At 45.0% G+C, this 17,914-nt stretch overlaps 1 protein-coding gene across 3 annotated transcripts in view; it reads left to right on the forward strand.

The window, feature by feature from the left end:
* Positions 1 to 10,538, forward strand: part of RERE (arginine-glutamic acid dipeptide repeats) — a 251,296-nt gene extending 240,758 nt beyond the window's left edge. For 2 of the 3 annotated variants that reach the window (XM_026862554.1, XM_026862555.1), the window contains exons 18-23: positions 1 to 1,018; positions 1,401 to 1,623; positions 2,898 to 3,621; positions 5,825 to 5,971; positions 6,187 to 6,367; positions 7,442 to 10,538. The exon at positions 1 to 1,018 is cut by the window's left edge and continues 2 nt beyond it. In XM_026862554.1, the coding sequence (XP_026718355.1) occupies positions 1 to 1,018; positions 1,401 to 1,623; positions 2,898 to 3,621; positions 5,825 to 5,971; positions 6,187 to 6,367; positions 7,442 to 7,475 (2,327 nt within the window). In that variant the 3' untranslated portion in view covers positions 7,476 to 10,538. The remainder of the gene's footprint in view (positions 1,019 to 1,400; positions 1,624 to 2,897; positions 3,622 to 5,824; positions 5,972 to 6,186; positions 6,368 to 7,441) is intronic. The other variant, XM_026862556.1, reaches the window with a different exon arrangement.
* Positions 10,539 to 17,914: the final 7,376 nt, after the last annotated feature.

Below are 17,914 nucleotides of genomic sequence, written 5' to 3' on the forward strand. Positions count from 1 at the left end.
CGCCGCCGCCGCCTCATTCCCACATCCAGCAGGCCCCCGCTTTGCACCCGCAGAGGCTCCCATCGCCTCACCCACCGCTGCAGCCTCTGAGCGTGTCGCAGAGCCAGCCGACCCCCCCCTCTTCGCAGCCCCACTCCCAGCCTCCGCTCCACAGTCAGGCCCAGCCTGCCCCTCACAGCCTGCAGGCCCAGCCCCTCCTGCCTCATCCTGTTCCTTCCCAGCCCTTCTCCCTCCCCACTCAGTCATCTCAGTCTCAGGTTCCCCTCCAGACCCAGGCGCCGTCTCATTCTCACTCTGCGCTCCAGGTGCAGGTGACGCAGCCTGTCCTGCCGACCGCAACCTCCCTGCAGCAGGCTCAGCCCCCGCGGGAGCAGCCCCTGCCCCCTGCCCCCATGGCCATGCCTCACATCAAACCTCCCCCTACCACCCCAATCCCTCAGCTCCCCACTGCTCCGTCCCACAAGCACCCTCCTCATCTCTCTGGACCTTCTCCATTCTCAATGAACTCCAACTTGCCTCCACCACCTGCTTTAAAACCACTGAGCTCCCTCTCCACTCATCATCCCCCATCTGCACACCCTCCTCCTTTGCAGCTGATGCCTCAGAGCCAACCGCTGCAGTCTTCACAAGCCCAGCCTCCTGTACTGACGCAGAGTCAGAGCCTTCCCCCACCTGCTAATCACCCCCCATCTGGGCTCCATCAGGTATCCTCCCAGCCCCCCTTTTCTCAGCATCCGTTTGTCCCCGGAGGCCCACCTTCCATCACCCCTCCTTCTTGCCCCTCCACTTCCACGCCACCCACCGTGCCTGGCATTCCGCTTCAGACTCCCATCTCCACATCAGCAGCTTCTAGTGGAAACGTGCCAGTGGTGACAGCGTGCACGCTACCACCTATCCAAATCAAAGAAGAAGTCCCAGATGAAGCTGAGGAACCAGAAAGCCCTCCCCCTCCCCCCAGAAGTCCATCGCCAGAACCCACCGTGGTGGATACGCCGAGTCACGCCAGTCAGTCAGCCAGGTACGGAGGTTGGCAGCAGTGCTTCCTTAATGTGCTGGGTTTCTGTGTAGCAGGGCGCTCCCGGGAGCTGAGAAATCAGCTCCTCCGGGAGCTGAGTGTATTTTACATCTGCATCTTCTCAGCCTCTCTTTCTAGCATGATTTTGCCCTTTTTTTCTGGGAAGGTGCTGTTTCAGCCAGCATATTCAGAGAGGCCATTACAGTTTGTAATTGTGAGAGGGGTTTTATACTCCACTCCTCTGTGGAGTAATATGGTACAATTAGTTTTCTCATGGCTTTCAGGGAAGCGAGTAGTGCTACACTCTGGGGGTTTTTTTCTACATACAGCTCTTAAATCTTGCATCTTTCCTAGGGCTAAGCTCTTTCTGTTTTCTTTCTTTCAGGTTCTATAAGCACCTGGACCGTGGCTACAATTCATGCTCAAGAGCAGACTTGTACTTTATGCCTCTGGCAGGATCAAAACTGGCCAAGAAGAGAGAAGAGGCCATTGAAAAGGCCAAAAGGGAAGCGGAGCAGAAAGCCAGAGAAGAGAGGGAAAGAGAAAAAGAAAAAGAGAAGGAAAGAGAGAGGGAGAGGGAGCGTGAAAGAGAAGCAGAAAGAGCTGCGGTAAGTTTATTTGTAGCTAAGAGCTGTTTAAGGGAAGTTGGCATGGTGGGATCTGACCTGGAGGTGACTACGGAACGCAAATCCCCAGAAGTGCTTTAGTGCGTGAGCAGTCGGGTGTTTGTGGATACGAGAGCCTGGTGGATTGAGTGAAAGCCAACCAGCTCTGAGCACCTCCCGCCCTGCCTGGGACTTGCTTCTCTTTAAAGGAAATGGAGAGTTTCTGCTCCTGGCCTGGTTCTGATGTGTGGGAAGCCAGTGCCACTGGGGATAACTAGGCCAAGTATTTACGTTTACTTTCAGTAGGAAAGAGTTCTGTGCAGATACAGTGAGTGCCTTTGTGTAACCTTCTACTACTGTGCAGGCACAAGAGTGCTGTCTGGAAAAAGGTGATCTAAAGACTTTTCAAATTTGAAGCAAACTTTAAAGGCACGTAATTTTTTTTTTTTTTTTTTTATTAATGGGGAGACCCAAACTCCAGTCTTGGTATAAAGAGCCCACACAACTAATCCATTTTTTGTGGTCTGTCAGAAAGGAATGATTGCTTCTGGGCACACAGAATTGGTAGGTTGGTAAGGCACTACTGATGCTGAGAAAGAAGGTGATAAAGTCTTACTGTTCCAGGTGCATTTCAGAGATCTGAATCAGAACTGTGTGTTTCTGTAGGGTTATAAAATTCAGGGTATAGCATCCGTGTGTTAAGGGATGTGTTATGTATGGGAACTTCGCTTCGTTTTGGGGGTGGGGATCCTTGGGCAATTGTGTGGATAAACTCTGCTTAGTGCCCTCCCCAAAGGTGCTGTGGTGCCCTTGTACAGGAGGGGAGAGCAAGATGCAAAGTCATGATGTGAAAGGAGTGGCATTTATTGTGTTGCACATCATGGAGATGAGTTTGCTTGGGTTTAGTAAGTTCTAGATCACAAGTGAGTGTGGAGAGGAGAGGAAGAACACACTGTGAACGGGACTGGTAGTCTGTGTTGACCTGTACCAGCCAGCTGTTGCTCACAGTTGTGACATCTACCAACTAGTTGGTGCTCTACTAACTGTAAAGCTGTTAGTGTAGCTTTGAGGCTGCCACTACAAAGTGCCCTCCAGGATAGACAGAACCCAGTTCTTCCCCAGACCACTTGGGAGCACACAAGTGCAGGACTTGTGAGGCTCAGAAGGCTGAACTTAACCTCCTCTTAGGGCTTGGAGCACAAGAAGGGAAGTGTCTGCCTGCTGTGTTTTTAAGCCAAATGTGTTGAACTGAAATTCTCCTCCCCCATTCTGTGCAGCAGAAGGTATCCAGCTCCTCCCATGAAGGCCGTCTTGGAGAGTCGCAGCTCAGCGGGCCAGCACACATGAGACCTTCATTTGAACCTCCCCCGACGACCATCGCTGCTGTACCACCGTACATCGGTCCAGATACACCTGCTTTACGAACACTGAGTGAATATGCCCGTCCTCATGTCATGTCACCAACAAACCGTAATCATCCCTTCTTTGTCCCCCTGAACCCCACTGATCCACTTCTGGCCTACCACATGCCCGGCCTCTACAATGTGGATCCCACCATTCGGGAACGAGAGCTGCGAGAGCGGGAAATCCGGGAGCGAGAAATCCGGGAAAGGGAGTTGAGAGAGAGGATGAAACCTGGCTTTGAGGTGAAGCCCCCAGAGCTAGATGCCCTGCACCCAGCTACTAACCCCATGGAGCATTTTGCCAGGCATGGCGCACTGACTATTCCCCCAACAGCAGGACCTCACCCATTTGCTTCCTTCCATCCGGGTTTGAACCCCCTCGAAAGAGAGAGACTTGCACTGGCAGGCCCGCAGTTACGGCCTGAAATGAGCTACCCCGACAGACTGGCAGCAGAGAGAATCCACGCGGAGCGGATGGCATCGCTGACAAACGACCCCTTGGCACGGCTCCAGATGTTCAACGTTACGCCTCACCATCACCAACATTCACACATACACTCGCATTTACACCTACATCAGCAGGATCCCTTACACCAAGGTGAGCCCGGGGGAAAGGGGCTGGGCGCTTTCCTAGGGAATCTCTCTTCCTGAGCTGTCAGCAGAAATCTCCCCAAAACAGGCCAAAACGGTGATTCTGGAGCTCCAGTAACAAAACCCCTGTTTCCTTGTACACGCTCTGACTTCTGTACTGTATAAGGTTGTGATAACTGAAATACAAACAATTATTTTTTGGTGAGGATGGACCAGTAACAGTGATAAAGTAAATGATGGTAACAGTACAGCGATCTTTTTGAAGACTGCACACTGTCACTGTAAAAGGTTTGCTGTTTTGTTGTGTTGGTTTTTTAAGTACTGGAGTCGTAGAGCACCACCTTACAGTGTCTGTGTGCAGGTGGAGACGCCACTGGGCGAAGGGAATTCAGTAGGAGAGCTGTCACTGAACTGGTAACGCTGCTAATGGCTGTTGTTATATGAGTTATAGCTGAAAAGGAGCTAAAAAAAAAAATCAGGAGAGAAAGACTTCATCTCTTTAGCTGTTTGACATGCCAGCTGTCTGGCTTTAGCTGAGCTGAAACTGTCACAATTCTCATAAGAACCATCTAAATTGATGGGTTGGCATCTTTTTAGCTACAGTACATTCTTATATGTGGAAAGTTTTTTTCCCCGAGTATTTAATAGTCTCAGAAATGAACTGATGCCTTGCTCATTTTTAAAGCCAGCTATGTGGCTACTCCTCTAGAATTCTGGTGTCTGGAAGATGAGGCACTAAGCAGAATTTTTCTGATTTTCTGGTGGCAGACTGGAGAGAACATAGCAAGGCACCAGGTGCAGTAGCTGCCAAGTAAGAGGGGGGGAAAAAAAGTCCCAAGTACTTCAAGTGCAGCTTCTGGTGCAGCTGGCTACAAATGTAGTATTTGTGCAGGCAAATATAGCACACTTGGCCTTGGAGCAGCATGTGTTAAACCTAGCTGGGATGTCTGCTTTTTGGAGTTTGGAAGGAATTTGAGTGCTGTTTCAGAAGCCAAATTTTATAGCAAGGAAAGCAGCAGGGTCTTGTGAGATGAAGGGGCAGGGGGTTACGATTAGGAGATGATAACGCTGAATATCAGCATCCTTAAAGCTGCCAGCTGTGGATATTGGTGGAGACTGACTGCACAAATTACAAACTGGTTCAGTTCGAGGCAGGTTTGCCTACCCTGTTGATAGCAGAAGAAATTTGTCATAGATCTTGTCTGTACAAGGTTTTTGTTGTCAGGTAAGTCACCACCTCTGCAGGTAAGTCTAGATACTCCCCAGTTATTTGTTCTGGATAAAAATGTGGGGAGTACATTCTTAGTCTCAGTCTAGCAAAAGACTAGTGCGAGCAAAGCCAAGTCAACTCATTGTCAAGTCTCTCTTACCTGTATTTGAAAAGTAATTTGGCTTTAATCCTGGGTGCCAGGTTGAAATAGGAGAGCTCAAGTGTCTCCGAGTAGCTCTTGCTCCAGAGTAGCTCCATAGGTGAGTAAGGCCCTAAAGTGTGTAACCTCTATGTCTGCTTAGAGGAGGGGTGAACAGAGTGTAAAATGACCTCACGATTTCTGCTCTGGACCAGATAACACCTGAGGGAGCATCGTGTTGGCTGTGTTGCCTTCCTTTCATTTGTGATTCCTCTGCAGTCTGCTAACAGCTTAACGTGCAGAGATTGCAGAGTAGGTGATGAGTTCAGTTTTTTTCAGGTTTTGCCAGTGTCTTTTTTTCATTATATTGGTAAAGTGAGATCAGAGAGGTTGTCTACAGGTGTCCCTCTCCACACAAGGGTGGTGACAATGTTATCTTTTGCAGACGAAGGTTTTTGCCAGCTTTTGGCTTATAAAGTAGTATTGCTAAAGTCGGAAGGCTGCCTAAGTGCTTCTGTACTAAATGTCACTAGTGTTCCTTTAATTTTATGTGTGTAAAGGCAAAATAGAGGGAATTTTTTTTTTAACTTCTTGATTGTATTTGGTTTTCCCTGTTGGGTGGTAGATTTCTTGTAGAAATTGAAAGCCCTGGGTTGTTGTTTTAACAACTAAGACTGTTTGGTAAGCAGATGTCACTTGAACATAGAAAAGGCAGTTGGATGGAGCTAAAGTCCCGTTAATTACATGCCAGTCAAGCCAAATGCTGCTCCAGCTCAAGTCTAACAGGACTTTCGACCTCCCAGCAGTGAGTGGTGCTTCCTAAAACAGTTGGTTGTTTACTTTCTCACCTTTTTTTTAAAGGTTCAGCAGGACCTGTTCATCCGCTGGTGGATCCTTTAGCCGCAGGACCCCATTTGGCACGTTTTCCCTACCCACCTGGGACCATCCCCAACCCATTGCTAGGGCAGCCACCTCATGAGCATGAAATGCTCCGACATCCAGTCTTTGGTGAGAGCATTTTCTGGTCCTTTACAAAGTTTGGCTCTTGATCTGAACTGACATCGTTCCTTCTGGGTCTTTGCAGTTCTTGGGAGGGGAGTTAGTGGAGTTGAGCTGTAACTTAGGATACAGCCAAAGGTTGGTGGGTTTGTTTAGAGCTTTATGGGACAGCTCTGCAGACCTCATAGCAAAGTAGTGTCTAAAAATGGGCAACTCTCTTGTAGGTACTCCTTATCCACGAGATCTGCCTGGTGCCATTCCACCTCCAATGTCAGCAGCCCACCAGCTGCAGGCCATGCATGCCCAGTCCGCAGAGCTGCAGAGACTGGCAATGGAGCAGCAGTGGTTGCATGGGCATCCTCACATGCATGGTGGTCATCTACCAAGTCAGGAAGATTATTACAGGTGAGAGGTGCAATGAAGGCTTTTGGAGATGCGGGGGTGCTGCAGCTTCCTTCATCTTTCTCCACATTCCATCTTTTTTTCTTCTGAATTACTGCCTTTGCTACTGTGTGCTGAGTTAATGTCCTGATGCAGTTATGGAAGACGGTGAAGCTCTACTGAGACCAAATTTGGGCACAGGTGATACGGCAGATTGGAAGCTTGGTCCAGATTATTGGCACAGGTGTAGACTAGTTGAGTCTTACGTTGCAGAATTGCCTCTGATTGGGGGTTGTAGTGTGAGACTACGATTGCTGCTTCCACATCTCTCTCCTCGTTGAGAACAGTGGAGGAGGGTGGGTAAAGCTTTATGAATGAGAAGGGTGGAATTCAGTAAATCTTTAAAATGACTAAGGGCAATAGGAACTTGAAATGTGTGAATAATCCGGATCCTGCATTACCAGCTGAGAATGTCTAGATGAATGATGCAAGATCTTCCTCCCCAGAATGTTCCGTGGGGTTGGTAGTAGAGTGGTTCTCTCCTTGGCCAACCTCTACACGACACCACCTTAGTTCCTGTTGGACAGTGACCACTGACAATATGTCAGCTGAGAAGAAAAAGCCACCAGCACCTAGCGAGGGTCATTCCGCATGCCTGTGGGCAGCAAGGATCTGATCTGTAGGAAGCAGCATATTCAACACCTGCTTTACTCTGGTGTTTCAGTCCTTGCTTCTGCTACCCAAGCCTGCCTGAATTGCCTGGCAGCCCTGTGCTGCGGGGGCAGGCAGTGTGCCTGCAGCTGACTGTCACATCTGCAACTGCAGATAAAGCAAAAGCTTGATGAGCTGCCACTAGTGATCTTGCTCACATGTAAGGAGCACTCCGGTAGCAAAAGGTCACCACTTCCTCCCACAACAGACAGTGTTACCGCTGCTGTTACAGTGGCTCTCATTTTTGTGCTGAAAGCTCACAAGTCCTGTTGCGACCTCAGTTCCGTCCAGGGCACCCCGGTGAGGTTAGCAGGAAGGCAGAAGCTATCTCTGAAGTGTCATGACACCTCCTTCGTTTTGTTAAAATGAGTTTTCTTTCTCTTTCAGTCGACTGAAGAAAGAAGGCGACAAACAGTTGTAATAAATTATTTATTTGTAATGCTGGCTATGGAAACCCCAGTCCTTGGGAAGGAGTGGAACATTTTTACATACAATAAGAGCTACAAAAGGAAAAGAATATCTTATAAAGATTTCTTTATATATTTAAAACAGAAACAACCACCCAACAAGTAGAGACTTATCAGCATAGTGTTCATTTGTAGAGAAGATTTCTCAAGACTGGTGTGGGTCTCCCTGCATGACAACGTATTCAGAAGCCTATTGAAAATACAGGACTGTGTGGAATATTCAGAGAACTTCCTGCAATCTTGTTTTTTTTTTTTTTTTTCTTACTAGTTTGTTTTGAGTAGGTGCTAGAATCAGGTTCACAACACAAGTCACTGTGCGTGAAGAGACACTCAATGCATCTATAGCTATTTTAAAAAAAAACAAGGATTGCAAGTAGGTGACATAACAAGCTCTGAATCCAAGTGCTATAATAATAAAAATCTACTTTTATTTTAATACATTGTAGGAAATCTTCATAATTTTAAAGAGAGCTCAGTTCTGCAGCATGGCTTTTTAAGTCTGTAAATAACTTTTTTTGGGTAGAGGGGAGAAACAAAACAAAACAAAACTCCAGAAACATTTATCTTGATTTTCAGTAACATCACAAATTGTGAATTCCTACCTGGTATTGACAGAATACAGAGTTGATTTTTTAATAAAATATATATATATAATTATCCCTTTAATTAAAGGGAATGATGGGTATCAATAATTTCAAATGGGTAAAAGCTTGACATTTGGTTTGATATCAACAATAAGCATTAAAGGGAGTTGCAGGGATAATGTTGCAAATGACTGTTTCTGTTCTTGGTTTTTTTGGTTGGTTTGGTTGTTTGGGGTTTTTTGTTCGTGTTACATCTCTCTGTTTTGCAGATGATTTCTGTTGAGTTGGGTTTCTCAGCAGTACAGATGTCCCTTGGAACTAGCTTACCCTTCTGATTCCTACTTCAAGGGTTAATTTTCAGTGTGGCCATAATACGCTTCTTTCCTGTTACCTTTTGAAACTTTAAACTACGTTGGTTTTAGACTTTAGGCAAAAGTTCAAAGAAATAATCTGTTCTAAAATCTCTTTTTAAAAATGTTCCGTGGCTCAAAACTAGTACAGCCAGAATTTTGTATGCATGTGCATATTTTTGGAGAATGTGCCCTTTCTGGCCTCTTATGTTTGATATGTTCTTAAGAAAAGTTGACTAGGCAACTCAGTTAGTGTTCTTAAAGTTGTTTTGCAAAGACCAGACTATATTTCTCTTCGACTGTTTTAGTTTTGGTTTTTTGTAGGCAAAAAATTTTTTAACTGCCACCAGTGTTCTGTATCTCAGGAACTTACTGCTTTGGGATTAACCAGATACGTGGATAGTGACATTTTACTGACTCCCAACACAACAGGTCCATGCGGAGGAACTCCTCTTGGCTAATTCCCATGTGGATGGTAAAAGGAGAGGAATACACAGAAGGCCAGTGAGCATTATTTCGAAGACACCTCTGCTTACTCTTTAGGCAGATTTCCCCCACACACACACACACACTCTTTTGCCATGGATTTTCTTTGCCAGAGCAGAGGGTGATGCGACCAATGGACATCTGAATCTGCTGGCCGTTTTTTCTGCTGGTGCATAACTTCCCCCCATTCTCTCTCTGAAGTTATGAGTGCTCTCTCTCTGCTGTTGTAGACTGTTCGGTGTGATGGTTGTGTCATAGGACTGTACTGAGCCATGTTTGATAAACTTGTAGTTAATCATACATTCTGATGGAAGGCATGGCACGCACGGTGCTTTATCCACCTCCTGAAGCTCAAACCAGTGTCAGTGCCCAAAGATTACTGTCAGACAGTTAATAACATCAGTTTACTAATTAAAATGTGCATTGGGGCATTCTAAGTCTGCTTAAGGCAAAAGTCTATAGGAGAGAGAGGAGGACTATTGCAGCTGATGTTGATCTTCCTTTTTTTTATTTTCTGTCCTCCATTCCAGATTTCTCAGTGCTAAAGAACTGCAGTAGCCTTTAATCAGTTCCATCTGCTCTGTTTGAACTCTCTGGGAAGGTATTAGGAGGAACAGCTAGTGTTTGAGATGTGGAAACCACGAGGTCAATCTAGAATCGAGGATGGTAAAGTCAGCTCCAGTCAGTGCCTTCGGTCGCTGTCTGCTGCGATCAGGTGAAATGGTTTTCTTCCGAGTAACATTTTTTTACTTTTGTGAACTTTGGAATAGCTGGTAAGATCGGTCTGCTCAGCAGAGAGAGTGCCTCAGTTTATTTTAAAGGTCTAATTAGGCACACTGCAGTTAAACCTCCTCTCCTTGTTTTTACCATGTGGAATTTGGGAGTTCGGGGGAGTTCAGTCACTTCAGCCATTTCTTGTGATCCTTCTCTTTTGCTGTTATTTTTAGCTATAGTTGTTCTTAAGGAAACAAACAAAAAAAAAAAACAGCTAATTGCCTCCCATGGTCCCCTCTCTCTTGTTGCTTGTTTTTTTTTTTTCTTTCAGCTGAAGTTTGCAGTCTGTTTAAAAGCTATTAATTGATTTTTTTTTTTCTTTTTTTCCCAGAAAAGTAGTTCTGATACTTTCTGGGAGGTTTTTTTGTTCACATCATTCAGCAAATAAGCACTGAAATTCTTCCATTTTAGACCAATGATTAACTACAACTTTACATGCAGTGGTTTTTGAAGCCATCTTGGTGTTCGATACCCTGTTAAAACAACCCAGAACTTTTGGTTTTCTTTAAGAAATCTCTCTTACTTTTCCTCTGTTTTGAAAGTTTATTTTTTAATTTTGCTTTAGTGTTTTTGAAACGTCTCTCTTGTTCTATGTCGTCATGGTTGAGCTTGTTTCACTGCACCGTTAAAGCAGAGTGTACATTCTGACTGCTACATTTATATATATCTTGAAGCTTAATGTATATATGAGTAGTTTGCCATGGGATAACACAGTGTAAACAGAGTAGAAACCCAGAAATCGTGACTTCTGTGTTCTCTCCATTTGAGTATTTTGTAATTTTTTTGAAATATTTGTGGACATAAATAAAACCAAGCTACACTACAGCAGCCAGGTTTTGCCTGCAAGCGAAATGTGTCTGTTGATTGTTGTTAGTGGGGAAAGAGTTATTTTCATCTGGGATAATATGGGATGCCGGCATGGCCATCTTGTCTGTTTCAAAACTGTCTTGTCTTTCTGGCTTTATTTTTTCCTTCTTTGAAGTCATTTCATTCTCAATACACAGTACACAAAGCACCAACATCACGTCCAGTTCCAGAGTATATTCTGCCTCCCTGAGGCACATTTATGCTCTAGGGCTATACTGCATAAATTTGGCATGTTTTTCCATAAGTTAAGCAGTCAAATCGATTAGAATTAATGTGTAAGGATGTTTTGGCTATCGTGACTTCAGGGGCTTTCAGTGTACAGTGGTCAGATACCGTAGCCACTGCTCTGCCTGAGCACAAACAAGTAGTTAAAATGAAGCGAGTGCATAAGCTCTCACTGTGTCAGCCAAAGAAGAGTAGAAAGATGAGAACTAACAAACTAGAGGACAATTCCCCTGGTCTTAACAGAGTAGGCAAGACTGCATGTGATCATCATCTTCTAAATTTGCCTGCAAACCAAAGGTGTTGAGAAGACACACAAGGGAGATGAGGCCTGATGACTCACGGATACAGTACACTAGCTGAGTTTTTCATGCATCATTTTCAAAGAGATGTTATTTTGTGCCCGTAGAGTTGTCTTGCTCGCAAGTGATACAGAGATGCATTCCAAAGGGATGATAATTGTAGAGAGGAAGATGCACAGTAACTCATTGTCTGTTTGTTGCCTGCTGTAAAAGCTAAAATTTGCTTTTAAATTGCATCAAGTTACATGTTTGTGTACATTTTTAGCAGCTCCCTGTCTTCCATTTATGGGGGATTATAATGGATTTGTGTGAGCTAGCTGTTTGAGTCTTTGCAGTTCATGATAATCATTTCCAAAATTTTAGGGAAATGTTGTGAGGTCACAGAGAGAGATGGCGAGTGTCTTTACAGAACATATGTTTGGTCAGAAGGGAGACGGGGAGGCTGCATTCTTGATCTGGTTCTGCTTTGGTTTTTGATCTATGATTTTTTTAGAAATACTGAGGTATTTTGACTCCAGTTCAAGCTAATTAGTGCTCTGAGCGTAGGGAGAAAAGAGTGCCCCGTTGTTCGAGCGTGCTTGAAGCAGACGGAGAAGCGTTCATGACAAATTGCACACGAGTTTGGAGCTGCATATTTGAAGAGGCTGCTCTATTTATACCCTGTGGCATTTTATAAGGGGAAGGTCAGTTCTTGTCTACTGGAAATAGCTCCTGAAAGTGCTTTTTCTGAGGCTGGCTTGAACATGTGCTATGGTATTTATTTTGACATTTCTTTTGGTTTTTTAATTCCTTGTACTTAACGTAGAACTCGAATGGGCTTAGGCTCCCCTCCCTTTCTTGGTACAGGTTCTGAGTTTCCAGATTTAAAATGATGAATCCTACAGGGACAAGGCCAAAACGATTTTTATTACTGCATAAATTGAACAATAGAGTCCCTCTTGCAGTAGTGGTCTTAGTGATGCTTTGCCATTGCAAGGGGGAAGGCTGGAGAGGCGTCTGTCGCCTGGCTTCAGTTACATGCACGTTGCCAGGCTTCATTCTAAGGGCAGGGAGCTGGGAGCAGCTGGCCCAGAAGGTTCTGGAAGGTGCTGCGAGCAAGTCCCTCCGGCTGGGCAGCATGGTGGCCTGCAGGTAAGAGCCTTTCCCCTGCTGTGAGGGGGAAAAGCGTGACAGAAAGGTGGTGGGAGGGAGCCCTGGGGCACAGCCCTGAGAGCAGCCATGCCTCTTTGCTTGTGGGGAGAAGCCCAGACCTTGGGGTACAGTGTCCCCCAGCCCCTTCTGCCTGTGCTCCTTGATCCCAGAGGGAGCCAGCTTCCCCCCTGCCCCTCGTCGGGGGTGTCCCTTGGTCCCCAAAGAAGCTGGGTCCCTCTGTGTTCCTCCTGGCAAGTATCCTTTGGCCCCTGAGGGCAGCCCAGACCCTCGGGGCCCAGGGGCCTGTTCTCTTTGCTCAGTTCCGTCCCTGTTGCTGTGACAGGTTCTCCTCCATATGTCCCAGTCAGCTGCCACTGCGATGACAATTCCAGATGTTTTCCTCATATGTGACAGGTAAGCCTCGTTTTTTTTCCAGGGTAGTTTCTCACCCTAAGTGTATCAGACTCTGGAGGGAAGAGCCTTTTGGGTGCCCTGCATGTACAACTCATCCTTTGCAAACTGCTGTTCTGCTTGTTTCCTTCTTTAATGCGAGGTAATTAAGCCTAATTTTTCTCATGGTGTTGACTTTGCAAAAACAAACGAAGGAAAGATAAAAACAACATAATGCAAACCACAAATCCCAAGTGGATGATTTAGCCAGGCTATTTTTTGTTCTTTACAAACACTCATCTCTGTAGAAGCGGTAACTTGGCCCCTGCAAATTCAACTACTATATATATATATATATATATATATATATATATAAAAATATATATATATATAAAAAGAACGTACTTCCCTGCCCTGTTCCGAATCCCTATCACCTTTTCCACTCTCTCCTTAAAGAAAAAACAAGTGAAAGAATCTGTCAAAAAAACTTTTTATCGGCATAAACTCCCAGACAGTTTGAAAAAAAATGTACTTTAAGAAGGGTCACCCTGACAGATGTACCGGTGAGTGTTGATGCAGCTCAGGTTTTGGACGCAACGTAAATGTGTCTTCCTTGGGTCTCCCAAAGGAGAGAATGAGCCCTCCAAAAAACATTGTCCAAATCCACTTTTCTGGTTGGATGAGTAGTGGGAAGGGTTAGGTTAATCCTGCGTTGCTCTGCAGAAAGGGGAAAATGCACTACAAAAAAATAGCTCTTCGTGAGTGGAGGATGCTTGGCAGGTAGAAGTCACATCCAGGACAGGATTTGGTAATTCCATCGCTTGCACATCGCTCAGGTTTTGTAAGTCAGAGTGTGTAAATTTTAGGGCACTAAATTAGGCCCAGCTTCAATGTAAGCATGAAAAACCTTACTGATTATTAGTATTAATGAAGCAGTGTGCTTTTCCCTCACACCAAAGCACACTTAGGGTAACTCAGAAGTACAGTTATCAAAGTGAAAGAGGCAGAAAAGATTCAAGCAATCAGTCTTGTTACCCGTTCTTTACTCTGGATGGCTTTGGGTCTTTCCAGTTTCTGAATCCTGTTGCAATTCCATTTCATTATTTGTTAGCTCCTTAAATATTTGTCCAACGTTCTTACCTGTGGCAATGTCACCAGAAAGAAGCATGCTCTGCGGAGTCGTTGCTTAGCTTATGAACACTCCTGTCTCTCACTATAGCTGCAAGGCTGAGTTTCCTGCACCAGGGAACATGTGTACGGGAGAGAAATGATGGAATAAATTGATGCACTGGCCTTGGAAAATAGCTGTGCGTGATGTCAGTGGAGTTGTATTTCACTTTGCCTGGGGTCTTGGTTTTGCTGGAACAGACTATTAGTCAAATCTGTAAGATGGAAATTTCTCTGGCATTGCAGCTTGTTTGAATGAACCCTAATTACAAAGTCTAGGCAATGACAGGGAATCTGGGATTCTTGGCCCGGTGACATGGTTGAGTGTATGCCTTCAAATACTCCACCACAGCTTTGTGGGGGGTTTTCCTCACTGTGAATTGGATTGTCGTATTGTCATCTGACTGTCACTGTTTGATCCTTTTGGCTTCTCTGTAGTCAGTTCCTTCACAGCTTAATGCTTTTTATGTAGTAGCAAATAAAACGGGTCTTAATAGCAGTGTTTTAAGAAGCACAAGAGGATGCTCAGTAGCAAAGGAGTAAAGGAACACTCTACGCAGCTTCAGCACTTCATAATACTGAGGGTTTTGTTTGTCACTGAGGAAGTGTCTCTGACAATTTATTGTAAGTAGGGGAGAGGATTAACAGAAGAAATTAAATTAACAGTCAAAGTGCCCATTTTGAAATAGATTAATTCCCTGAGTGCTCTTATTTTTTTTTTTTCTGTGAAAGGGTCCACTCAGCCCTAAATCTTCTAGTGGACAGCATTGCATGATGTCCAGTGTATCTGCCAGCAAGATCTTTTTATGTTGCAGATGTTCTAGCCATTGTTTGAAGGGGGAAAAACCTGAAGATAAATGAGGATCAAAGTTTGGACTTGGTAGCACTGTATAGATACACAGCCACTAAAGATACGTGCTGGGAGATAGGGAAATACTCCCCTTCAGGAGGATGTGCTGATATACAAGGACCCTCCAGGTGAAGGCAGGCCATCAGGAGAGCAGCCAGGAGGTTTCCCACAGCTGTCTCAGCATATGGGGATGCTTTGTCAGCACTTGCGTAGGTAACTTGTTCCGAGTTGACCTTAGACTTGGAATCTGAGCAGAGACTTCAGTCCCTGGTGTGACAGTGAGCTATAAGTACTAACTCATTCCGATGACAATACTTAAATAATCCCCTGAGTGTATCTTGTATATTTTAGGAATCTGTGGCACGTTTACTTTGAAACTAAATGAGGGCTTTTTGGGTTTCTTGCCCCCTTTGGGTCTACTTTTTTGGCTCAACAGAAGAATGTGCTGCACCTAGAGGGTTTGTAATCTGGCTGTCCTTCATCCATCAAACCTGCTGTGTTAGTCTGGTCTGTGCTGAGTTTTACTGTAGGTGGTATTGATAAAGGAGGTGAAAATACTTTTCTTCCCCAGCTGACTGACTGCAAGATAGCCCTTTACAGTAGATAAGATAGTAAAACATAATTGTTACATTTGCATCTGTTGCTTTTACTCTTGTGTAGTGCTGAAACAGGGCAAACTTCTAGCGTAGACAAGCCCTTCAGTGACAGCAGCAAAAACCACAGGTCAGTTACTGTTCACTGACATTTCTGTGGTGGTTGGGGACATGGATGCCAAGGGTAGCGAAAATCCTTGTCAGATCTCTGCTCACTGGGGAGAAAAATATTAAAATAGGTTCCTTTGCAAAGCACTTCCACTCTGTCAGTATGGAACCAATGTACCATGCATTTCATTTGTCAGATGTCCTGAAGATTTGGAGTGTAATGAACTGAGTAAAGACTGAAGGTAAAGCCTACATGGTGTAAATTTGTGGTGGTACTCCAGTGTGTCACAGCAGCATTGAATCTGATCTGTTGGCAGTATGTAAGGGAACTGTTTGTAGCCTGGTGGTAGAAACCTCTGTAACTGTTCAGTATACACAGAGCAGGGCATTTTAAAGAGTTTGTGCTGGAAAAAAATGGTTTCCAGACATCAGGCTCTTTGCTGTTTCTCCCTGATGTGATGGTACTATTCTCCTTTCACCTGTTGACACTGCGTTGCTACAGATTATGTGATCCCAGACTATAGTATGCCTGCAGTGGGACTATCAAAATATTTTTTTTTCTCTTTTTATTCTGTGTTATTTAAAGCAAAGCTCCTTGACTTTACTAATTTCTTCTGGAGACAATACCTGGGGCCAGAAACTGTTGGGAGGTGCTGTGACAGAAATGCCTTCATCTAAATGTAAATGTTGCTTCCCTGCCTCAGGCTGCCTTTAAGAGGCTTTTTTCTGTGGGAAGCAGCTACAGAGTAATGGTCCCAGTCAATTTATTCGTGTCAATAAAAGGTCTTTTATATGCTTATTTGAAATGTATTGTTCTGGGGTGATACGACCACATTTGTTTTTTAAGCAGGTGAGTCAGATGGAATGAGAAATAAGGAGCATAAAGGAGAGGGAAAAGGAATTGGGTAAGATTTGTTGCTGTTGAAGGGTGCAACTGGGGCTCTTGAGTACAAAGGGTGGCAAGAGCAAAGGTGCTGTAACGTGGACTCAAGACGACACGTGCTGGGTAGAAGTGGGACAGAACCCCCCTGGTGCTCCTGTGCGCTGGGACAGTCTCTTTGGACTTGGGTTGGGGATTGAGTAAGGGAGTTTAATAGAGTCCCTGACAAAGATAGAGGGAAAGATTTTCGGAGTCACTTCAGTGAAGTGACATCTGCTTGCAGATTGCCATCTTGGGTAAAGTCAGACTGAAATTCTTTTACCATACCCCATCCTGTCTGGTTCAAAGGGAAAGCAGGTAAAGAGGAGAGGTGCCACACCGAAGTGCAGAACATAACTCTTATGTATTCCACATGGAAGTGTGAATACTGTATGTGTGTCTCCTGCCAGCACCTCCTGTGAGTGGTGCCTTATCTGCGTGGTATTTCATTCTCTTTTGACTTGGGCTTCAGTTTGAGGTAACCTTGCTGCAGTGTTCCTGACAGCGAGAGGCTAATAGGCTCAGGCAGGTGTTGATGGCAATTTAACTTACTCTGCCAGCGGGTCTCGGTTGCTGTAATCCTCCTGGTGACTCCAGGCTTTTCCTTCTCTCAAACAGCATTTTGGCATTCATGATAAATTACTTAATGGCCCATTGCAAGGCACATCTGTCCCACAGGGCCTGGGCTGATGGTTTTGCCAGTCTGTCCAGGTGCTGTTTGGTTCTGCAACAGATCCTGTGCTGGTGCGCTGTGCCTTGGTTTCACCGTGTCTAAAACAGAGGTCAAGCTACAGACTTACTCTAAATTCTGGTTTTGCTCTTTCAAAATAGCTTTGAACAGATGGATTTCTGTTTGTATTTGTGCAATATAGATGGAAGAGAACTTCGTAAAGGGGGCTTGAGACCCTTGAATCCTAATGGCGACAGAATTAATAATTGCAGTCACGTTATTTGAACCTAGGTTGCTGGGGTTACTTACACCTTCTGTTCTGCTAATAAGGTCCTGTAGTTACACGGTGGGGAATTTGGCTCCCAGTGCTCTGAAGCTGGGACTTTAGAGAAGGCAGTAAGACAATGCTTCAGTCCCTGTTACTTTTTTCTAGTGCTTCTGACCAGTTAGAGGTTGAAGCGTAAGCACCTATTCTGAAATGGTTCATTGTGAGCAGCTAGTTACAGCAACATAAGGTAGGAGAAGCTGTTGAGTTCACCCGGATTTATGCCGAGTAGTTGAAAGCAATGCTTACAATATTCTGCCTGAATGTGTAGTCTCTGTAAGGACGAAGAGCTTGTTTGCACAGTGTATGCCCCGTTGTGTAGTCCTGTGTTTGCTCTGAGGCACTGGGACGCTACAGGTGATGAGCTGAGCCTTTGCTGCAACGTTTGGGAAGTGAAGATCGGGGCTTGCACTTCTTACACGATTACTTGTTACGTCTAAGCCTTCTCCCTCTTAAGATGATGGTTGGCTTTTTCTTACTGGTTGAGGAGTACTGACTTTGAGGCATCTCAGTTCTTTTTCTCAGAGTGTCTACGTATGTGGCTGCCTCTTTTTTTAATCAACTTTCTAACATACTGCCGTGCGGTGTTTCTGCAAACTGCAGTGCCCTGTGTGTTTCTGCATGTGCCAGGCTGAGTTCTGACCCTCTCAGATGA

This window comes from Athene cunicularia (genome assembly GCF_003259725.1).
Source record: "Athene cunicularia isolate RWA chromosome 21 unlocalized genomic scaffold, athCun1 chr21_part1, whole genome shotgun sequence".
Classification (NCBI taxonomy): Eukaryota; Metazoa; Chordata; class Aves; order Strigiformes; family Strigidae; genus Athene; species Athene cunicularia.